This window comes from Heliangelus exortis, chromosome 3, assembly GCF_036169615.1.
Source record: "Heliangelus exortis chromosome 3, bHelExo1.hap1, whole genome shotgun sequence".
NCBI lineage: Eukaryota > Metazoa > Chordata > Aves > Apodiformes > Trochilidae > Heliangelus > Heliangelus exortis.
The window spans coordinates 5238836-5256880 of record NC_092424.1 but is presented as its reverse complement, the minus strand read 5'-3'; the positions used below and the strand labels follow the sequence as shown (position 1 = coordinate 5256880).

Here is an 18045-nt window from a genome sequence, read left to right as displayed (position 1 = left end):
ACCTGGAACCATCCCCAAGGTCAAAGTCTCATAGAAATGGAGGTTCATGAGCCACAGACAACTCCTACTAAAAAGAACTGAGAGAAATTAAAAGTACATACTCTCTTAATATTCTTCTTAATACTCTCTACTCTCTTAATATTCTTTCTGCAGGTGGAGCAAGATGTGTAACTATATAATGAAGTTAAGTGAATGGATATGGGAGGCCAGGGGGTCTCTTGGTGGTCTCTCTCATTCCCATTCACATCTAAAAGGAGGGAGAGACACACATAATCCTGATAAGAAACCTGTATTTGGAAACACGTGTTAAAGATAATTGCAAATCCCAGCCTTAAAAGAAAGAGCCTGATCTTAAACAAGGAGTAGAAGCAGGTGATCTGTAGGAAGAGGCAAAGATTGCAGAAGAGGGATAAGCTGGCTCAAGCCCACGTGAATGTATTTAAAACACTAATCACATAATGACAGCCCGTGCTATTCAATCACCACAAAAGAGACCCAGTTAATGTAGGGAAAAATGAATGTTTGGCAAAGGTGCTGGCTGTGCACTTTTCAGGTGGAAACAAGCACCCTGCCAATTGCTACAGGAATTGGAATTGACAAGTCTTCCATGCAGAACAAGAGAGTTCAAGAGTTTAGTGACACCTGTATTTCTCAAGTACAGAAAAGCTCCAGGGGACTGTGCTTCCTAAGGACTTAGAAACCCAATTCCTACTAATAATGGCATGAAATGCAAGCCTAAAATACAGCCTTTTACTTCCAAACTTGTCTCTGTTATTAATCTGAAATCCCAGGTTTTTAGAGGCAGGGATCACAGTAATTTACTTAACCTTCAGGAAAGATAACAGCACTTCTAATAAAGCCCTAACAATTGTTTGATCTCCATACAACATAAAGGCTGTCACTGCAATCTATACATTTTGTAGGGTTTGGGGTGGTTTTTTTGTTTTTATTTGATCCCTACATGTTAATTAAAAAAAAAAAAAAATCCAAATACTGAGCTGTTCCTGATGTAGCTGCAGCAGGGTATGATTCTACAACCTGACCTCATCTTGGGTTTCTTCTCCTCTGGCTTTGCATTTGAGAAACCAAGTCAGATGCTGCAAAACAGTCCCCCTGGGACAAATATGAATATTTAACTTAGTCTGGAGAGCAGCAATTCACATGGGCAGTTGGCCTGAAAACCAAAAGTGAGAATTTAAGAGAAACAAGTGCCAGATTGGATGGGGACTCACCCCTATCCTGTTTCTGTGATCCCTGCCTCAAGAAGTAGCCCCCTCTCAGTCTAAGAGGCACTAATTAGTATTCCAAATAATGAAGTTCAATATTGTCTCCAATATTTTCCCCATTTATTACAATTCTAGATCTTGTCACTGCTGTCAGCTACAAGCCTCTGAATATTGATCTCAAGAGCAAATTATGGTTTTTTCTTAAAACTATTTCAGTGTCCAATTGTTGGCTTTTTCACTTGATTGACTGTCCCTCAGTTTGTCTCTCAGGACACAATACAAAGAAAAACTCTCTACCTGCCTGAGCAACAGATGACAGTACTGTGCCCATTTTTGTTTCAACCTATTGAAAGTAAACCACCAAAACTCTTGAGGCTCTTTCTGGATGGTCAGTTCCCCTTCTCCTCACTTCTCTAAGAGCTTTCTGCCATCTTTTTTGCAAGGAGATGACTGGAATTGCACAGTGTTTCACTAGGCTGTACCCCAAAATTCCCTACAGGCATTATAACACAGACATATGTGACATTACTCCAGTTGCCAAACTCTGGTTTGCAAGTGCAGTCCCTGGACCATGTACAGTCCCAAACCATTCTCTCTCACAATCTGATCTAATGATGTGAAACTCTGCAGGTAAGTTTAGCATTTTCAAGAAACATGAGGCTTCTGTGTGTGATAACTGAATGTAATTTGTTGATATCTGGGCTATATATCTGGCTGGGCCAGGTCTCCCTAAAGTAATGACAAGTCCTTTCTTGTTCTGTCCAACCCACATCAGTTTGTGTCTTCAGCAGATTTTCACTTCTTCCTCTTTCCATCTAATTTATAAGTACATTAAATAGTGGAGTTGGTACATAACCTTGAAGTATCCCAGTATGTTTAAATGATGAGGGTTTATACCTCAATAAAACTGGTCTCCAAGCAGGTTTTGGGGTAATGGCAACACTATCTTTGATTGTATCTCTAGTTTCCCTTACAGAGTTCTGTTGAAACAAAAACTAGCAAAAGCTTTTTGAATGATAATTTTATACAAATGTACACACACACACATATATATATGTATAAAGTCTAAACAATGTATGAGAGGAATGCAATCCAATGTGAAAAAGAAAATGGATCTGGCCCTACAGGTGATTCAGTTACAATAAAAAGGATGTCACTAAGAGAAAGTAACCAAATCTAGATCAGACTGTACTAAGGACTTCTTTTCTAGAAAGCAGGCCCACCACTAATGCACTCTATAACTATACTCACAGTGCTAATAGCACCTAAATATCTACAAGCAAGCACAATAATAAAGCTAAAAGCACCCAGGATCCAATTTGAGCTTAATAAAAAGCATTTGTTCACAGTCCTTGGGCTAATTAAACCTTATAACTAGAAAGTCAGAAGTAAAGTCCATAACTGGGCATAAGCCCAGCTTGTAAGTTTATTCAATGAAGTTCCAAAATAGCTGTTACAAAGCTGACTTCCCACTTCTGATGATCTACCCCATTTCCATGCCTTCAGTCAGCTGCTGAGCTGATGCAGATTTCAGCCATGCCATATTATACCAGCTGGAAAGATGGGGCTTCTGCATGTTCTTCTACACTCCTAGCAACTCAGATTTTAAGTTGGCAACGACTTCACGTAACCTCTTATTTTTAGACATGCATCTACGAAACTCAGACACTTTGTATATTTATCCCCCACCCTTACAACTCAGGGATGTAATTTTGCTATTCAGAACAAGTTAGGAGAGAGAATACAACTAGAATAGCAGGACTTGGCTTGCAATTAACTTCTCCAGACACAGTTATAAATTTCAGCAAATGGGTTATAATTGAGGAGCCAGCATGACCTTTATTATTTCAGAAGGTTTAGCCATGGCAGCTCAGTGTGACTTCAGCTGGACTATTAGTCACTCTGTCAGACAGAAGCACCAACATCCAACTCACTCTGACATCAGGATATGATCTGATCCTGAAAACTGAGTAAGTCTTAACTCTGAGGAATGGTCCCAAACCAGGCAATGGAATTGCTTCTAGAGAAATCCCCATACTCCCTGTGATTAAAGTAGCAAATATCAGCTATTTCTGTCATAATCACAACCAAGAAACATTATTGCTCTTGCAGAAGAAGTTTTAGAATCTTTACCAGTCAAGTCCTATAATCAGGAGTGGCTTTTCCTCACCAAAAAAAACCCCCCAACAATAACCCAAAACCCAAACCAAACAAACAAACAAAAAAAACCCACTGGACTAGTACTGTGTACCACATTTTCTTGCATCATTCTCTTCCACTATAAAGCACACTGCCAAATACATAATCTGTGAGTAAACATTTCAGAGTGTTTGCACTTAATATTTAGGGAAGTGCAGCAAAAAAAAACAATCACTTTTTCACAGTCTTCCCAGCCAAGCAAGGATTTCTGTTACAGCAGAATCCTTCTTAAAACAAAAGCTGTGTGATGTTATGAACAACACTGGGGCAACCAAAATATTTTTATGACTTCAGTTAACCAGTAAATTATTCTTAGAACTTAGTAAGTCAGGCCATTACCATCACCTTGGTGAAAGACAGACAAGAAATAGGGCGTGTTAAATGCAAAAATACTATCTGATACATTACAGCCACTCAAGGCATCCTTTGTAAATCATTTATGGGGAGGAACACATCTAAGTCTCTCTCCATATAAGTATGATAAAAAGCTGTCTTTCCCAAGTACAGGCATATGGAAAAAGCATCGGAAAAGGCACTGTGAAAACCTGAGAGACCCCCAAAACGAGGCAAAGCCAGCGTGGTAAGGCACGGTCTGTGCAAGCATCATGTGCATGAATGCACTGGGGCTCCTACACCGCCCTCACAAACACGGCAATCGGCAACCCCCCAGGCCTGCCTGCAACATTACGCCAAATATTTGACCGATTTTCTTAACACGAGTTCACTTGTCGCGATTATTACCGCTCTCCTTACACTCCGGCGACTGCCCGCCCACCCACACGGGTGCGGAATTCTTCAGCCACCAGGAGAGCTTTTTCCATGGGTGAAGCCATCAGCCCCTCGTCCCCTACCCCCATGCGAAGCCCCCCTGCCAGTCCCTGTCCACCCAAGCCCTCCGGCAGCTCCCCTCGACTCACGTTTGTAGCTGGCGGCCCAGGGCTGGTAGCCGTAGTAGCCGGTGATGCGGAGGATGCGCTCCTCGATGGATGTGAGCCCCACAGAAGCGCTGGTGAGATCCTCCACGGAGCGGGACCACTTCAAGTCCTCCTTGATGGCTTCGTCCACCACCAGGTACTTCAGCTGCCGCAGCTGCGGGCTGATGTCGGACAGCCTCCGGGGGCTGACATCGGGGGAACGCCGCATGCCGCTGGGGACCGGGAGAAGGGGGTCAGCGGGGGGGTGATGGGGTGGGATCACCGCCCTCCTCCGGCCCCCGGGAGAAGTTGGAGGGGGGCGGCGGGACCTCCGGCGGCAGCTGAGCGGCTCCCGAACCCGCGGCAGCCGCGCCGCAAACTTTCCTCCCCACCCTCCCGCCGAGGAGACCCCCGGGAGCGGGCGGTGCCGCCGGATGGAGGAGTGAGGTGAGGCGGGGAATGGGGGGTGAGGTGAGGCGGGGAATGGGGTAAGGTGAGGCGGGGAATGGGGTAAGGTGAGGCGGGGAATGGGGGGTAAGGTAGGGCGGGGAACAGGGGTGAGGTGAGGCGGGGAATGGGGGGTGAGGTGAGGCGGGGTATGGGGGTGAGGTGGGGCGGGGAATAGGGGTGAGGAGAGGCGGGGAATGGGGGTGAGGCGAGGCGGGGTATGGGGTAAGGTGAGGCGGGGAATAGGGGTGAGGTGTCCGCGTCCCTCCCAACCCCCTGTCCCCCCGGGGTACTCACAGGGTGGCGGCTTTGCCCCTGGAGGAGCCGTTGGGGAACTCCCGGATCCCCATGGGGAGCAGCAGCGATGGCTTCGGGGCGCCCAGAATTCACGGCGGGGCGAGCCGGAGGCGCTCACCGGCCGGGGAAAAGAGAGGAGGGAAGGGAGGGAGGGAGGAAGGAGGAGAGTAGAGGGGAGGGAGAGGCGAGGCGGTGGCCTCCCGCGACAGAGGGATCTCCGTGCTGCCGCCGCCGGTCCCCGGCAGGCAAGGAGAAGAGGCGGAACAACCGCTGCTGCCAGCGGAGAGCCGGCGGCGGGGGCCGGGCCGGGCAAGGCGGGCTCCGCGCCCCCCCACCCTGCGCCCTGCAACCACCAGGGGGAGCCCCGCGGCCACGGCCCCGCCGCCACCCGCCCCCCGGCGAGCAGCCCTGAGGCGGGGCGGGACGGGGTCCCCTCCTCCGGGCGGGCCCTCTGCCTCCCGGTTCGGTAGAAAAACGGGGCGAGGAGCCATCGGTGTCCGCTCCTCTGTCGGAGCTCCGGGCTGGGGGTGCGGGGTGGGGCTGGGTTGGCCGCCGCCCGGAGGGAGCGGGGCTCTGGTGAGGGATGCGTCGTGCGGTTTCCTCACGCAAGGAGCGGGACACGGGTGGGCTCAGCCCCAGCCCCGGGGCGGAGTGGTGGCCCTGGTGCCGGTCCGGTCAGCAAGACCCAATTGAGAACAGAAGGGGCTATGGGAGAGAGACCCAATAGTGACGGTCCTGAAGTGACCGCGGGCCCGGCTTGCCAGGAGCATCCTCCTGGTTTGTCCGTAACGGAACCGGTACCGCAGCCACCCAGCCTTCTGTCAAACTACGTTTTGTTTTTAAACACACTGCCCGAGAGGGAACGTAGTTAAATGAGTGTGTAAGCATCGGTGTGTACCTTACACAAACACTTCATTCAAACAAAAAAATGCAATGATAGATGCTTAGACCTTTGATCACCCACAAATTGTGATAGCTGACATTAAAGACTGCTTTGTGTATATACGCGTCTTACAGGGGAAAAAAATAAGTCCAAGAGAAAAGAATTGTTCCCTTTCATCACCACACACCTTCAGTTACCTGAAACATTAAGACACAAAGGTACTGAATGTGGAAGCAGCTGGTACCAGCTGCATGCAACCTTTCCCTGCCACATTATAGCATCACTGCACTGTCACCAGAAACAAAAAGTAGAAAAATCTCCAGCAGCTGCCTGATAAACCAATCCCAAATACACATGTCCTAAATTTCTTTTATGCAAGCCTTCTTCTGAGCCTGTGAAAATGTTTGTTGCTGTGGGGGTCAGTTCCAAAATGCATGAGGAGAGGTGAGGGTGCTGATCCAACTGCAGCCATCTGAACCTGCTGCTCACCTTCAGAGTCACCTTTTGCAAGGTACACAGACCTTGCAGAGGGATGATTCAGGTTAAGATGTTAGGATGAAAACAACAACGCTCACTAAATCTACAGATACTGCTCACTGGCCTGGGTTAAGTCTCTTAAGGGCATTCAGGGCAGGAGTGGCAATAGCAGACATGAATGGAATTAAAACATTTCAGTCAGGTCTCCAAAGTCCAGCATCATTCTGTATGCAGAGCCCATGCACCCTCTGGCTTTAAGTGATGGACAGGGATAGGATCTCAGAGGAGAATTGCAAGTAAAACTTCACTTAGCTGGTGCTAAATCCCTCCATCATTGTAGGTACAGGACTCAGAGTGTGCAAAAAACAACAGAAGGTAGGTCCAGAAATCTAAGTTTGGGCTGGCTGTGCTCAGTACAGGACTAATTCACATAGGGATAATATTTAGTATAAAATTCTAAGTCTCGGAGCAAACAAAGGTTCCAATAACCAAGCAAGTGACATTGTTGACCAGTCAAGTCACCTGCTGAGCACTCACCTACCTCTTGCCATGTTCTGGTGCAGAAAAGCAGAGGCTTGCTCAGCCCTGATAGACATTTTGCCCCCATCTCTGAAGTATTTAGCTGCCCGTTTTCTGTAGCCCCAGAGAGGAGCCAGGGAAGTCAGGGGCCCTGTTACACAAACCTACAACTTTAATATACCAGAACCATCTCATTCCTCTATCCAATAAAGATTGGTTTTCTGCTGTATTTTTTTGTTTGTTTATTTGTTTTTCTTTCCTATCTGCTGTCATTTCAAGGTGTAAATGAAGTGATGGATGGGTGTTAGTGCTTTCTCCTGTCCTGGAAGCAAGTGACTTGGGACAGCTTGGCTGGCAGTGCTGACAAACTTGAAGTGAGCATGCATCTTATGAGAGAGAAAAAAGTGCATGTGAGTGGAAATTTTAAAGTTCAATGGAATGTTTAATAAAAATGACATTTCCCAACTGTAGTGAGAGGCAAAATCAACCTAGCTGGCTTTTATCAAACTTGCTGTAAATGACATTTCTTAAAAAATGGCAGCTTCTGGAGACATGCAAGTAAATGTCTTGATTACATTAATTTTATTTAAGCATTGTAGCTAAAACTGAAACACAACAATATGGTATCCCACATTAGGAATTAGAATTTGTAGGTTTATAGAGATATTTCAGATTTTTAATATGAAGAGAGAAGTAGTACTGTAGTATGCTAGCAATGCTACCAAGAGTAAGGAACAAGTTAAAAAGAAAGCATTGGCTAAACAATATATTCCTATTTATGAAACAGTGGGAAAAATGGAGCAAGGTTTCACTCAGCTTAGGTTGGAGCCACCTAGCATGGTATGCAACACCAAGCTGGAGCCACTCTAAATGGCTTTTCTGGGCCTCTGACTAGTGCATTACTTTAATAAAATAGCTACAAATCATCTAAGCACAGAGTAGTAGTTGGGAAACAGTGTATTTTGAAAAATAGCAGAGCTCTGCAGCAAGGTAACAATTAGTACTTCCAGAATGCAATTACTTATTCTGCCCTGTTAGACACCTCTTTATATTTTTTCCAGATAACATGAAATTATATGCTTGACTGATAGTCAGCTTTCAGAAGGCACAGGCCTTAAGATATATTAGAATTATGTTGTCTACAATGTGATGCTGTGTCAGAGGAAAGTATCATTTAAACTGTATTTATTGTCACCCGTAGCTTACCAAAATTTATCTGGGTTGGAATTTTGCACTCACCAAATATTACTCCTTTCATGAGCAAGGTAAGTGAAGCTTTTATCCCTCCCCCCTTCTTCTCAAGGTAAGAGTTTTACATTTAAAGGATATGGGTAGAGTGACAGCAGTAGAATAAGATAGGAAAGATAGTTCAGAGGGCAGCAAATTAATCACTACTGCAGAAATTACAACAATACAAAGTTAACATGTTCCCTCTTCTCCAGTTCATAAAAGTCACACTTGTAACTCAGCCTTTAGAAGACAACTTCAATCCCTCCCTTAATCAAGTACTCATCTAATTGAATCATCTGCAGCTGATGTTCCTGCTCCATTCCCTGCCCACCTGCACCACTGGGAGAGGAGGAGTTAGAGAATTCAGGAGAGAAAAAAAGGAGGGATGGGGGGAGGAAGATGTTTTCAGGTTTAGTTTTTGTTTATCTCTATCTTCCTTTTATTTCCCCACATCAAGTCTGTTTTTCCTGTGATGGGAATTGGTGTCCTTACCTTGACTCCTGAGCTTTTCATTCTATTTTTTCTCTCCCCTGTGCAGCTGAGAAGGAAAGTGACAGAGCAGCTTTGGTGGGTACCTGGCATTCAGCCAGGGTCAACCCATCACACCTTGGCATCCTGTCATGTTCTGCCATTTCAAGCAATTTGGACCAGAAATATTGTGCTACAAAGCAGAGGTTAAGGAAAAACTAGGTAGAGGTCTTGCAAGTTTTCTGTATTTACCTGCCTTCTATTCCTGGTTGGGCTTTTCACACAAGTTTGGCTGAGCCAAACAACCATGGAAGTGATTACAACAGCTTTTCTAACCTGACCAGCACATGAAAACTCACAAGGAATTATTAAAAAAAAAAAAAATAAAAAATGTTGCCTTCAACATCCACAAAGGTAAGTAGTGAGAATGCAGTTCTTTAGAAATAACTGGAAAGAAAACTTTTAATAGATTTGTGCTCAGAGAAGGCAGTTAGTGAATCAGAGCACAATATTCATATCATATTTAAAGCCACTTATCTGGAAGGTGTGGTAGCCACAAGAAAAAACTGATAATTCTCACCCTTTAGATAAACTTTTGATTTCTAGTTTTGAAGGGTGTTTTTAAAGCTGGCATTTTTTGGATGCAGAGAATGTATCACTAGACTTGGACTGTGCAGCTTTCTCAGAAGGAGAAATTTCTGAAGAGGAAGAAACATTTGACAGGGAATTTTTACTGTGTAAAATTAATGGCAGCTGCTTGAAGCTGCTCACGTGTCTGAAACACTGAAAATCCAACAGCTGAATTTTTGGTCTGGAAGCATAAAAGATCAAGGAGCATTACACTTTTGCCAGATGATTCCATTCCATGGGGCACCAGCACTTACCTCCATGTATGGGTTTTGAATTCTGTTCATTAGTTAACCACTAGTTAACCACTAACCATTAGTTATTTTTCCAGATCTTCTGCAAATAATCTTGGAAGCTACTACAAGCAACCTGCTACACCAACCCAGACCCCACTTCCACCCATAAGAAACAAAAGGGTGTCTTCTCTTCCCCTTTTTTCATCTACACTTGAATACTTTGATGTACCATAAAGACAGTATCTCACTGCACTTTTTTTCCCAGCTGGTTTTTTAATTAAAAAAAAAAACGAAACACAAGTAAAAATATAAAGTAAAAAGAATAAAGAAAATAAAGTATAAAGAAAATAAAGTAAAAATATGTAGTGGGATTAACAGTAAGAACTCCAGGCAGACAATTTGCAGAGATGCTATGCAGGTCCCTCTTGTAGACAAGAAGATCCCCCTGTACTCTGTCCCTACACAGGGATAGGTGTCAGCACTACAGTCAGCCCCAAGGATGTACTGCAGCTTAGTATATAATGACACAGCTTTAAAAAATCAGCTCTTTCATCTTCTGTTTCTTTAGTAGATTCTTTTATTGTGGTGATAAATGGGAAACAACGAGGTGATTTCATTAAAGTTCCTCAGGCTGTGCTGAATGGACTCCCTTGCTTGTAGAATTAATAAAAAGGCCAAGACACCTCATTAACATGCCTGGGACTGAGCTGGATTGGCAGCAGTGCAGTTTAGTCCTGCCAAAGGGTATTTGCTGAGGAAACTCAGAAAGCTTTTAAATCATATTCTTAAAGGTTGAGTCAGGAGAAGATGACCTTGCAAAAGCTGTAGTCCAGACCTTCCCCCCTGGCCCCAGTCCATTCATTCCAGACCTGCTTACTGCACAGAACTGGATGTTTAATACTGTGGGTTCTCCTTGGACTATTCAATGCATTTAGTTTGATTTTGCTGTGCATTCTTCATCAGGAAGCCTGGCAGAAATACCAGTTTTATCCAACAGCTAAGCAAAGAATAATTTGCCCCTGTACTCAGCTCTGGTGAGGCCACAGCTTGAGTCCTGTGTCCAGTTCTGGGCCCCTCAGCTCAGGAAGGAGATTGAGGTGCTGGAGCAGGTCCAGAGAAGAGCAAGGAGGCTGTGAAGGGACCCAGCACAAGTCCTGTGAGGAAGGGCTGAGGGAGCTGGGGGTGTTGAGGCTGGAGAAGAGGAGGCTCAGGGGAGACCTCATCACTCTCTCCAACTCCCTGAAAGGAGGTTGGAGCCGGGGGGGGGTTGGGCTCTTTTCCCAGGCAACTCTCAGCAAGACAAGAGGGCACAAGAGGTCTCAAGTTGTGCCAGGGGAGGTTTAGGTTGGACATGAGAAAGAATTTCTTTCCCCAGAGGGTGCTCAGACATTGGAATGGGCTGCCCAGGGAAGGGGTGGATTCTCCATCCCTGGAGATATTTCAAAAGAGCCTGGATGTGGCACTCAGTGCCATGGGCTGGGAACTGCAGCGGGAGTGGATCAAGGGTTGGACTTGATGATCTCTGAGGTCCCTTCCAACCCAGCCAATTCTATGATTCTATGATTCTATGATTTGAGGAATTAATTGTAATTTTATTTTTTTCTACTCCTACACAAGGCACAGGTGGAGCAGTTAAGATGTCACACATTAAGAAGTTGGGAAATGACAACATGTTCTGTTTTACTGTGCAGAGAGGAGGTAATTTGTGCCCTTTGTATCTCACGTGGGATTTTTAATATCACCTTCAGTGTATTTTTTGTAAACAGTGAAAGGAGTGAAAATAGCACCTATAAGCCACAGTCATTTTTGTTGCCTGAACACTGAGCTGTGTATTTGTTTTGGCACTCACACACAGATACACCAACAGCTTCTGCTCTCACCTGCTACTAAAATTAAAGTCTCATAACCTTAAATACAGTGATTCTCTCCTAAAACAAAATAAATCTCCACCACGACAGATTTCAGCCTGCCTTTTGGCAGAAATTATGGATCATAATCTATGGATTCCTTTTATTGTCATAAATAAAAGGGCCTTTTTTTTTTTTTTTTTTTTTTTGGCTTCTCCTCCCACCTGCTCTATTGTTGGTTACTATGATACCATTTGAGACAAAAAGAACACTCAGACCCTTCAGCTCCTGAGGTTGTTGTGTCATTCCCTACTCTTGAAGTTCACTTTGTGCTGCATTAGTCCATAAAACACTTATTCCCTTCTTGCAGAGCTGAGCAAGAGCTCCCTTCTCTCTCTCCTCCAGTAGCTGTGGACAATCTCAGCTTTCTCAGGTGCAACTCCTCACTATTATATTCAAGCAGAGATATTGGGGTTTACAGAGCCATTTCTTTTTTTAAAGCCTAATTGCAACAGATGAATTAAAAATACCTCAACAGAAATATTCCAGCTCTGCTCCTGAAGCCGAGGAGATACACAACCAACATGCAAGTGATTTTTAATAATCTGGGGGCTAATTCTAGGCTCTGGTTCATCTCCCACTAAAGGTTAAATATTCATCCTCTGTCATCAGTAGTTTTGTGCTTTTTTTAGTATTGAGGTATTTTGTGATATTAGGACAAGTGTAAAAGAAATTCTACACAATACCTAATAAAAAGTTTTCATTGACTGAAACAGGATCTTTAAATTAAGCTGATGAACCACATTTGTGCTTATTTAACAATTTTGCCAGTTAGTACATCTGAATGGGACTGTGTTAGACCATGCTACAATTAGCAGCAAGACTAACAATTAGACCTAAGAACAAGAACAGGAACAAGAACATCAGCAGTGGGAAAATATTTACAAAAATCCTACCCGCCTTGCAGTTCTTCCAGAGTGCACTTACACTCCAAAGGAAAAAATCTCCATGGCATTCAGAGAATCCACATCTATTGTGACAGCACACCACCAGACCAGCAAGTTGGAGTTGGGATGAAAGCTATTTTTCAGGCTTGCACATCAGCAGCACAAAGGTTCATCATTTAGATTATACTCACCATTTCAAGAAAGGAGAAAAAAAGGGGAATTTTCTACACTTCCTCACCTGTTTTATCCCCCTGGGGCAATAGGACTGCACAGGGTAGCATTTCCTTTACTCAAGCTCTAGCAGATGAGATGATAAGCAGAGAGGATGCAGCAAGAAGATGCCATCTGTACAGAGGCTCCCTGGGCGGTAGCTGAGACACTGGGCAGGGAAAAAAAAAAAAAGAAGATACTAATATGAATCTCTTAAATCTGTTTGCTATGAGAGACAATACATGATTTTTTCCTGTTTGCTTGAGACAGGAGAAGTAAGGGGCTTACATGTCAGCAAAAAGCTTTCAGTTTAGAAACAGAACACACCTTTGTTTTGGCAAAGACAGTGAGCAACAGAGAAGTGCCTCCCTTACAAAGTTTGCTGGAGCCTCCATCCCTGGCATTTAAGCAGCTGAACACACATCTGCCAAGGGGAAAAGTCTGAGCCCCCCAGCTCTGTTCTCTGGGGTGAAGGCTCAATCCCCAGACCTTGCTGGCAGCAGCCATTTCAGCTGCCAGACAAAAATCCACCCAGGAAAGACACAGACTCAATATTAGATAGTAGAGAAGTATTACTGCAGTTGTTCCTATTATTCCATTTGATGTATTGACTATTACTCAATAGTTACCTCATTATTTGCAGCATCCTCAGGTTTTCAATCTTATTACACTGAAGCCACACAAGATTGAAAAGAAATAAATCCTGGAGCTTGGGTAATGACTTGTTTTCCCTTTTCTGAATACTCATTCTGTGGTTAAGAATCAACCTTTTCTTCCCCCACCCCTCCAGACTTAAACGATCATTTAATCTGATAAAAGTTATTCCTGATTCTCACCCCTTACCCATCAAAGCTCATCAGCTCCATCACATCCCACCCAGCTCAGTGCTTCAGAGAGCATTTTACATGTGCTCTGCCTTTCAGAAATGCAGTTTGTAGCACTAACTTTTGCAGAGATTCCCTGGTGATGCTCTGTAAAGACCCAAATGAAACACCAGAGCTTTCCCTGCAGCCTGGAACACTGGGGAAGTGCTGCCCACTTGCTCCCTTGGCTCTCATTTCACCACAGGCAAGGGGCAGGCATGAAAATGGCAAATCATGAAGAACCCAAATCACAGGTGGCCATAATTTCTTCCTTAGGCCCTGATGCAAGCACAAAGTACCAAGAAAAAGTCCTCCTACTACTACTCAGAAGCAGGTAAGGAAGCTTTGAGAGGAGAAAACCCCTGAGCATCCCTAAAAACTCAGATTACTATGGAATCTGAATTGCTGAGCATCAGACAAGAAGGGCTATAGCAGCCTGCCAGTGGTAACAGTTCTCAGTATCCCATTTTTCCTCCAAATTTCAGCCTTCTCTCTGTCACCCTGCCCTGGAACAAGCAGGGTGACTGCAAAGCACCCACTGAACCTCGAGGTCCAGCTGACCACAGGGGTTTTCATCTTGTGCTGCCTTGAGCTGTGGAATTGGATGATCCTGACCAAAAAACCAAGCCCATTTATAGCAGAGAAGTCTGTGAGAGACCAATTAAAATTATTTGAAGGAAGTAAACATGGTACAAAAGCCCAGAAAGCAAGTGAGTCCCTTTATGGAGCTGTGACCATTTTTTACTGGGGCTAAAAAGTTCCCATACAATTATGGGGTGCACCTGCACTGAGGATAGCAATTATATTTTTAATTTGAGGGGTTTTTTAAGGTATTTCCTACACAGACACAATTAGCCAGTGACAAGTGAAGTGCAAGGGAGGGATAGAAAAATATCCCTGAGATATTTGAAGCCAGTTTGCAATTCTGGGATTAGAAACTGCCTGGTGCCAGCATCACCTTGTTCTTACCCTCTGTTAGTGCCTTCCCAGCATGATGCTCATGTCTGCACACACAGCTCCAGACCACAGCATCCATCACCTCACTCTCCAAGCTGCTGCATCACCTGTGGGCTCCATGGGAGGCTTCTCACATTGGGCCAGGGCATTTTTACCATTTCCTACAGGAACCTGACTAAACCCTAAATAAGGAAAGGGTCTGGCTGCAGAGGGGTATTAGGAGACTTCTCTTCCCTCCTTTCCTCTGCTTGGGATCAAAGTTGAGCATTAAAGTTTTAATAAAAGAACAGTTTTGTGGTCTCTCTCCCCTTTGATCATGGAAGAGGTTTTAAAAGAACAACCCACTGGGTCCCTTCCTTTTGAAGTCCTCCACAGAAGGATCATTAGTGGTAGATGAGCAGACAGATGTAGTGCTCAGTGTTAGAATTCTACTGTCACCATAACAACATTTAGTAGGGATGCTGAGCTACTATAATTTGAAACAAGACCCAAAAGTGCTGCTGAGCTGTGGGTGGGTGGCATGGCTTTCCTTCTGAGGCTGTTCTCTCCAGCAGTGAGCTGGAAATCTGGAGGACCTGTTCCTTCTGGACAAGAGGCTGGGGAGCCTTTCCTTTGTAGAACAATTGGAAATTCTCAGCTGTTTGTTTTTCAAGAAGAGATTAAGCTTTGCAGGCTTTGATAATTCACCGTGCAGCTTCTGGCTCTGACTTGTTTGCAGCTCGTGCTCTGATTGTCAAGCTACAGAGAAGCTTCTGGAAATGGTTTCCTGCTCTCCCCTCCACCACCCCAACTCTCTGGACCTTCATTTTAGTGCAAATGTAAAGAGATCAGTTCAAAGTCTGAGTCATTTATGCATGAAAACTTGTGTTAGATTTTTCTTTTCTAAACACAGCATCAGTGGAAAGTGGTGGCTGAAAAGTAACAGAAGTAGTTTCCCTTTTCTCTGGATACCAGATGGTTCTGTTTAACTAATTTCTAGACAATTACAAGCATTATCCACATGAATTAACCGTCCTAGCTTATCTGCAACAAGATAACACCTTTTGGGGCTCATTAAAGTCATAAATCCATCTCAGGAGCAGCTCCTTCCTTGTGAAGAGCAATAAACTTCCATGTTGTTTGCATAGGTCTAGACTGGCAGGAAACAGACACAGGTAATTCAGGACCTGGTTAGAACTGAAAAAGAGAGTTTTTTGGGATAAGGTGAGCTAAAGTAATTCCTAAGTTCCTGTCCCATTTGAAGACAAATAATGAGAGATCCCTTGAGGGGTGACACTGGATGCTCCGTGTCAGAAGGTGGTGGGAAGTGGCAGAACCTGCACAGCCCTGGTACATCTGTGATGCTTTCTATCCAATAAGCACTTCTATGAAAGCATCATTTCTCTGTGCTGGAGGTGGCTTCAACTCTGTCTTTTAGGTGATAAGCATGAGATTTAATTAATAAATCCCAGTTCCTACTTCTGGTACCTACCCTGCGACAGTCACTGAATGATGGTGAAGCCTCAAACCTGTTTTTCCCTGGTGCTGACACTAATCCTGTCCATTTTGATATAGGATCACCCTGTGCAACTTGACTTCAGGTAAGAGTACACTGACATTGACAAAACAGCAAAAAAATTGACTGTCAAGAAGACCAGAGGGGAAATAGAAGATGACTTTAATTTAGAGCTTGCTTACCCCAGTAGTGTTGGCAACGTTGTGCTGAGTAACATCATTGCTACAGACAACAGACACAGGGAGCAAAAAAAAAAAAAAAAAAAAAACTAAAAAAATCTCAGCAGAATGAGTTTTGGTGGTAAATGGCAGTCACAAGGCCGTCTCAGGAGACATAAGGGGAAAATCACATTTTCAGAGGAGCCTGCAGCCTCCAGGTGGTGCAAAACCAAGGCTTTGGCCAGGGGGGTTTAGCACAAAGCTCCATGCAGAAGGTGCTGCTGATGTCACTCTTTATTACACTAAATTACTGCCACTTTGAGCTATTTCCACAAGCACTTTCTCTACTGTTCATCCTCCTTTTCCTTCCTCACAGCACTTTCTCATTCTTTATACAAGGTTCAAAATGGCTTTGTGCAAATATATTTCTTCTTGCCTGCATAATGAACTCTATTGATCTGTTTAAAATATTAGCTTAAATATATCTACAAATTTCAACATTAGAATGAAAAGTAACAGTATCACACTAACCCAAACCTCCCCACTCCATCAGATACACATTTTTTAGAACACCACCTTTTTTTCTCTCCACTGTTCATGCATTTATTGTTTTCCACTGCTTTGCCAATTATAATGAGTATATTGATTTTCTCATGTGCACATATACAAAACTCTGATAGAGAGCTCTGCAGAGAAAAAACCTGCATACTGATATCCTGGCTGCTGTGTCGAGGGGCTGCATAGGGGCATTAATCTCAATTCAGAGCCATATGAAACTGAGCCCTCCTTTAAGAGTAAACCAAAAATCTGACAGAGGCTACTAGAGCAAATACAAAGATTTAGATCAAATAACTCCATCAGCTGTGAAAATCAGCAGTCTGTGCTTACACCAAAGCAAACCCCAAGCTCATTAACTGTTGTTTGTAATGATTCACAAGGACATCATCTGCTTTCATCAGGTTTTTTTAGGCTGCATCCTGCCACATAGGGCTTGGAAACTTTGGAGAGGGAGGAGAAGGGTACTTGTTGCCTTTGATTTGGTGAACATGAAAGGGAAATGCAGTGCCATGGCAAGAAGAGATGATGCAGTCCAAAGGGAAGGAAATGCAACTGGAAGGGAGATGCTGCTTGCCAGGTTAGTTAGGTGACTTAGCTCATATTATAGAGAATAACATCCACACCACTCCTCATCTACTCTAGCAAAAGGCAGGAGAAATGCAGAACTGCTCTGACCCTTGCAAATACTCAAGTGGAGTTTATTGGTCATGGGTTCACACTTTTGTGCTTCATGGGACAGGAACTCTGGGGCCTTTTGGTAACTTACTGCAGAGAGTTCATTACAATCAGTATTGTTTGAGTGCAAAATGGTTCAAAGAGGACAGAAAAAGGTCAACTCCAAACAAACACCCAAAGAACCAGAACAAAGATGACAGATAAAAGCCCTAAAAAAGGAAGGCAAAGATTGCAGAAAACCCTGGGATTCCCAGGTTGGCTGGGACTGCTGTATCTTCCATCATTCTGCTGGTGGTGTCCATCTAGGACCTCCAGTAGGAAAAAGCCTGCCAGAGACTTCTTATGGCCATGATGGTATAAACAATTCAAACTTTTTTTCTGAGTGCTTGTGAAAGAGGCAGTTTTATGTGAGCACTCCATACTTAAAACAACAACAAAAAACCCATAACAGAGCAGAATACCTTCAGGATGATATGTTCACCTTCTTCCACTGCTCTCCCTCCATGGTTCACTGACTGTTCCTGAATAAAAGAACCTAACAGGCTTGCTTGGGTGAGCTCTGCTCTTCCTTAGTTTCACAGACATGGCTCTGGCACTGCCCTGGGAGGAAAGAAAAAAAAAATTAAAAATTGAACATCCTCCAGCAGACACTGGATGTGAAAACAGATTTCCTACTTGTGCTCTTTTTATCAGAACATAATCTCAGTCCTGGCATGTTAAAATCAGTGGCCAGAGCTGCTGTTCAGGTTCCCAAAGTATAACTATTGGCTTTCTTGGAAGACCACTGCTCCTCCTGGAGTCCAAGGAGACTT

At 44.1% G+C, this 18045-nt stretch overlaps 1 protein-coding gene across 1 annotated transcript in view; it reads right to left on the bottom strand.

The window, feature by feature from the left end:
• Positions 1-5431, bottom strand: part of SLC35F3 (solute carrier family 35 member F3) — a 161189-nt gene extending 155758 nt beyond the window's left edge. The window contains exons 1-2 of the mRNA XM_071738997.1: positions 5084-5431; positions 4343-4572 (exon numbers count right to left, since the gene is read on the bottom strand). Coding sequence (XP_071595098.1) covers positions 4343-4572; positions 5084-5136 — 283 coding nt within the window. The 5' untranslated portion in view covers positions 5137-5431. The remainder of the gene's footprint in view (positions 1-4342; positions 4573-5083) is intronic.
• Between the last annotated feature and the right edge of the window lie 12614 nt (positions 5432-18045).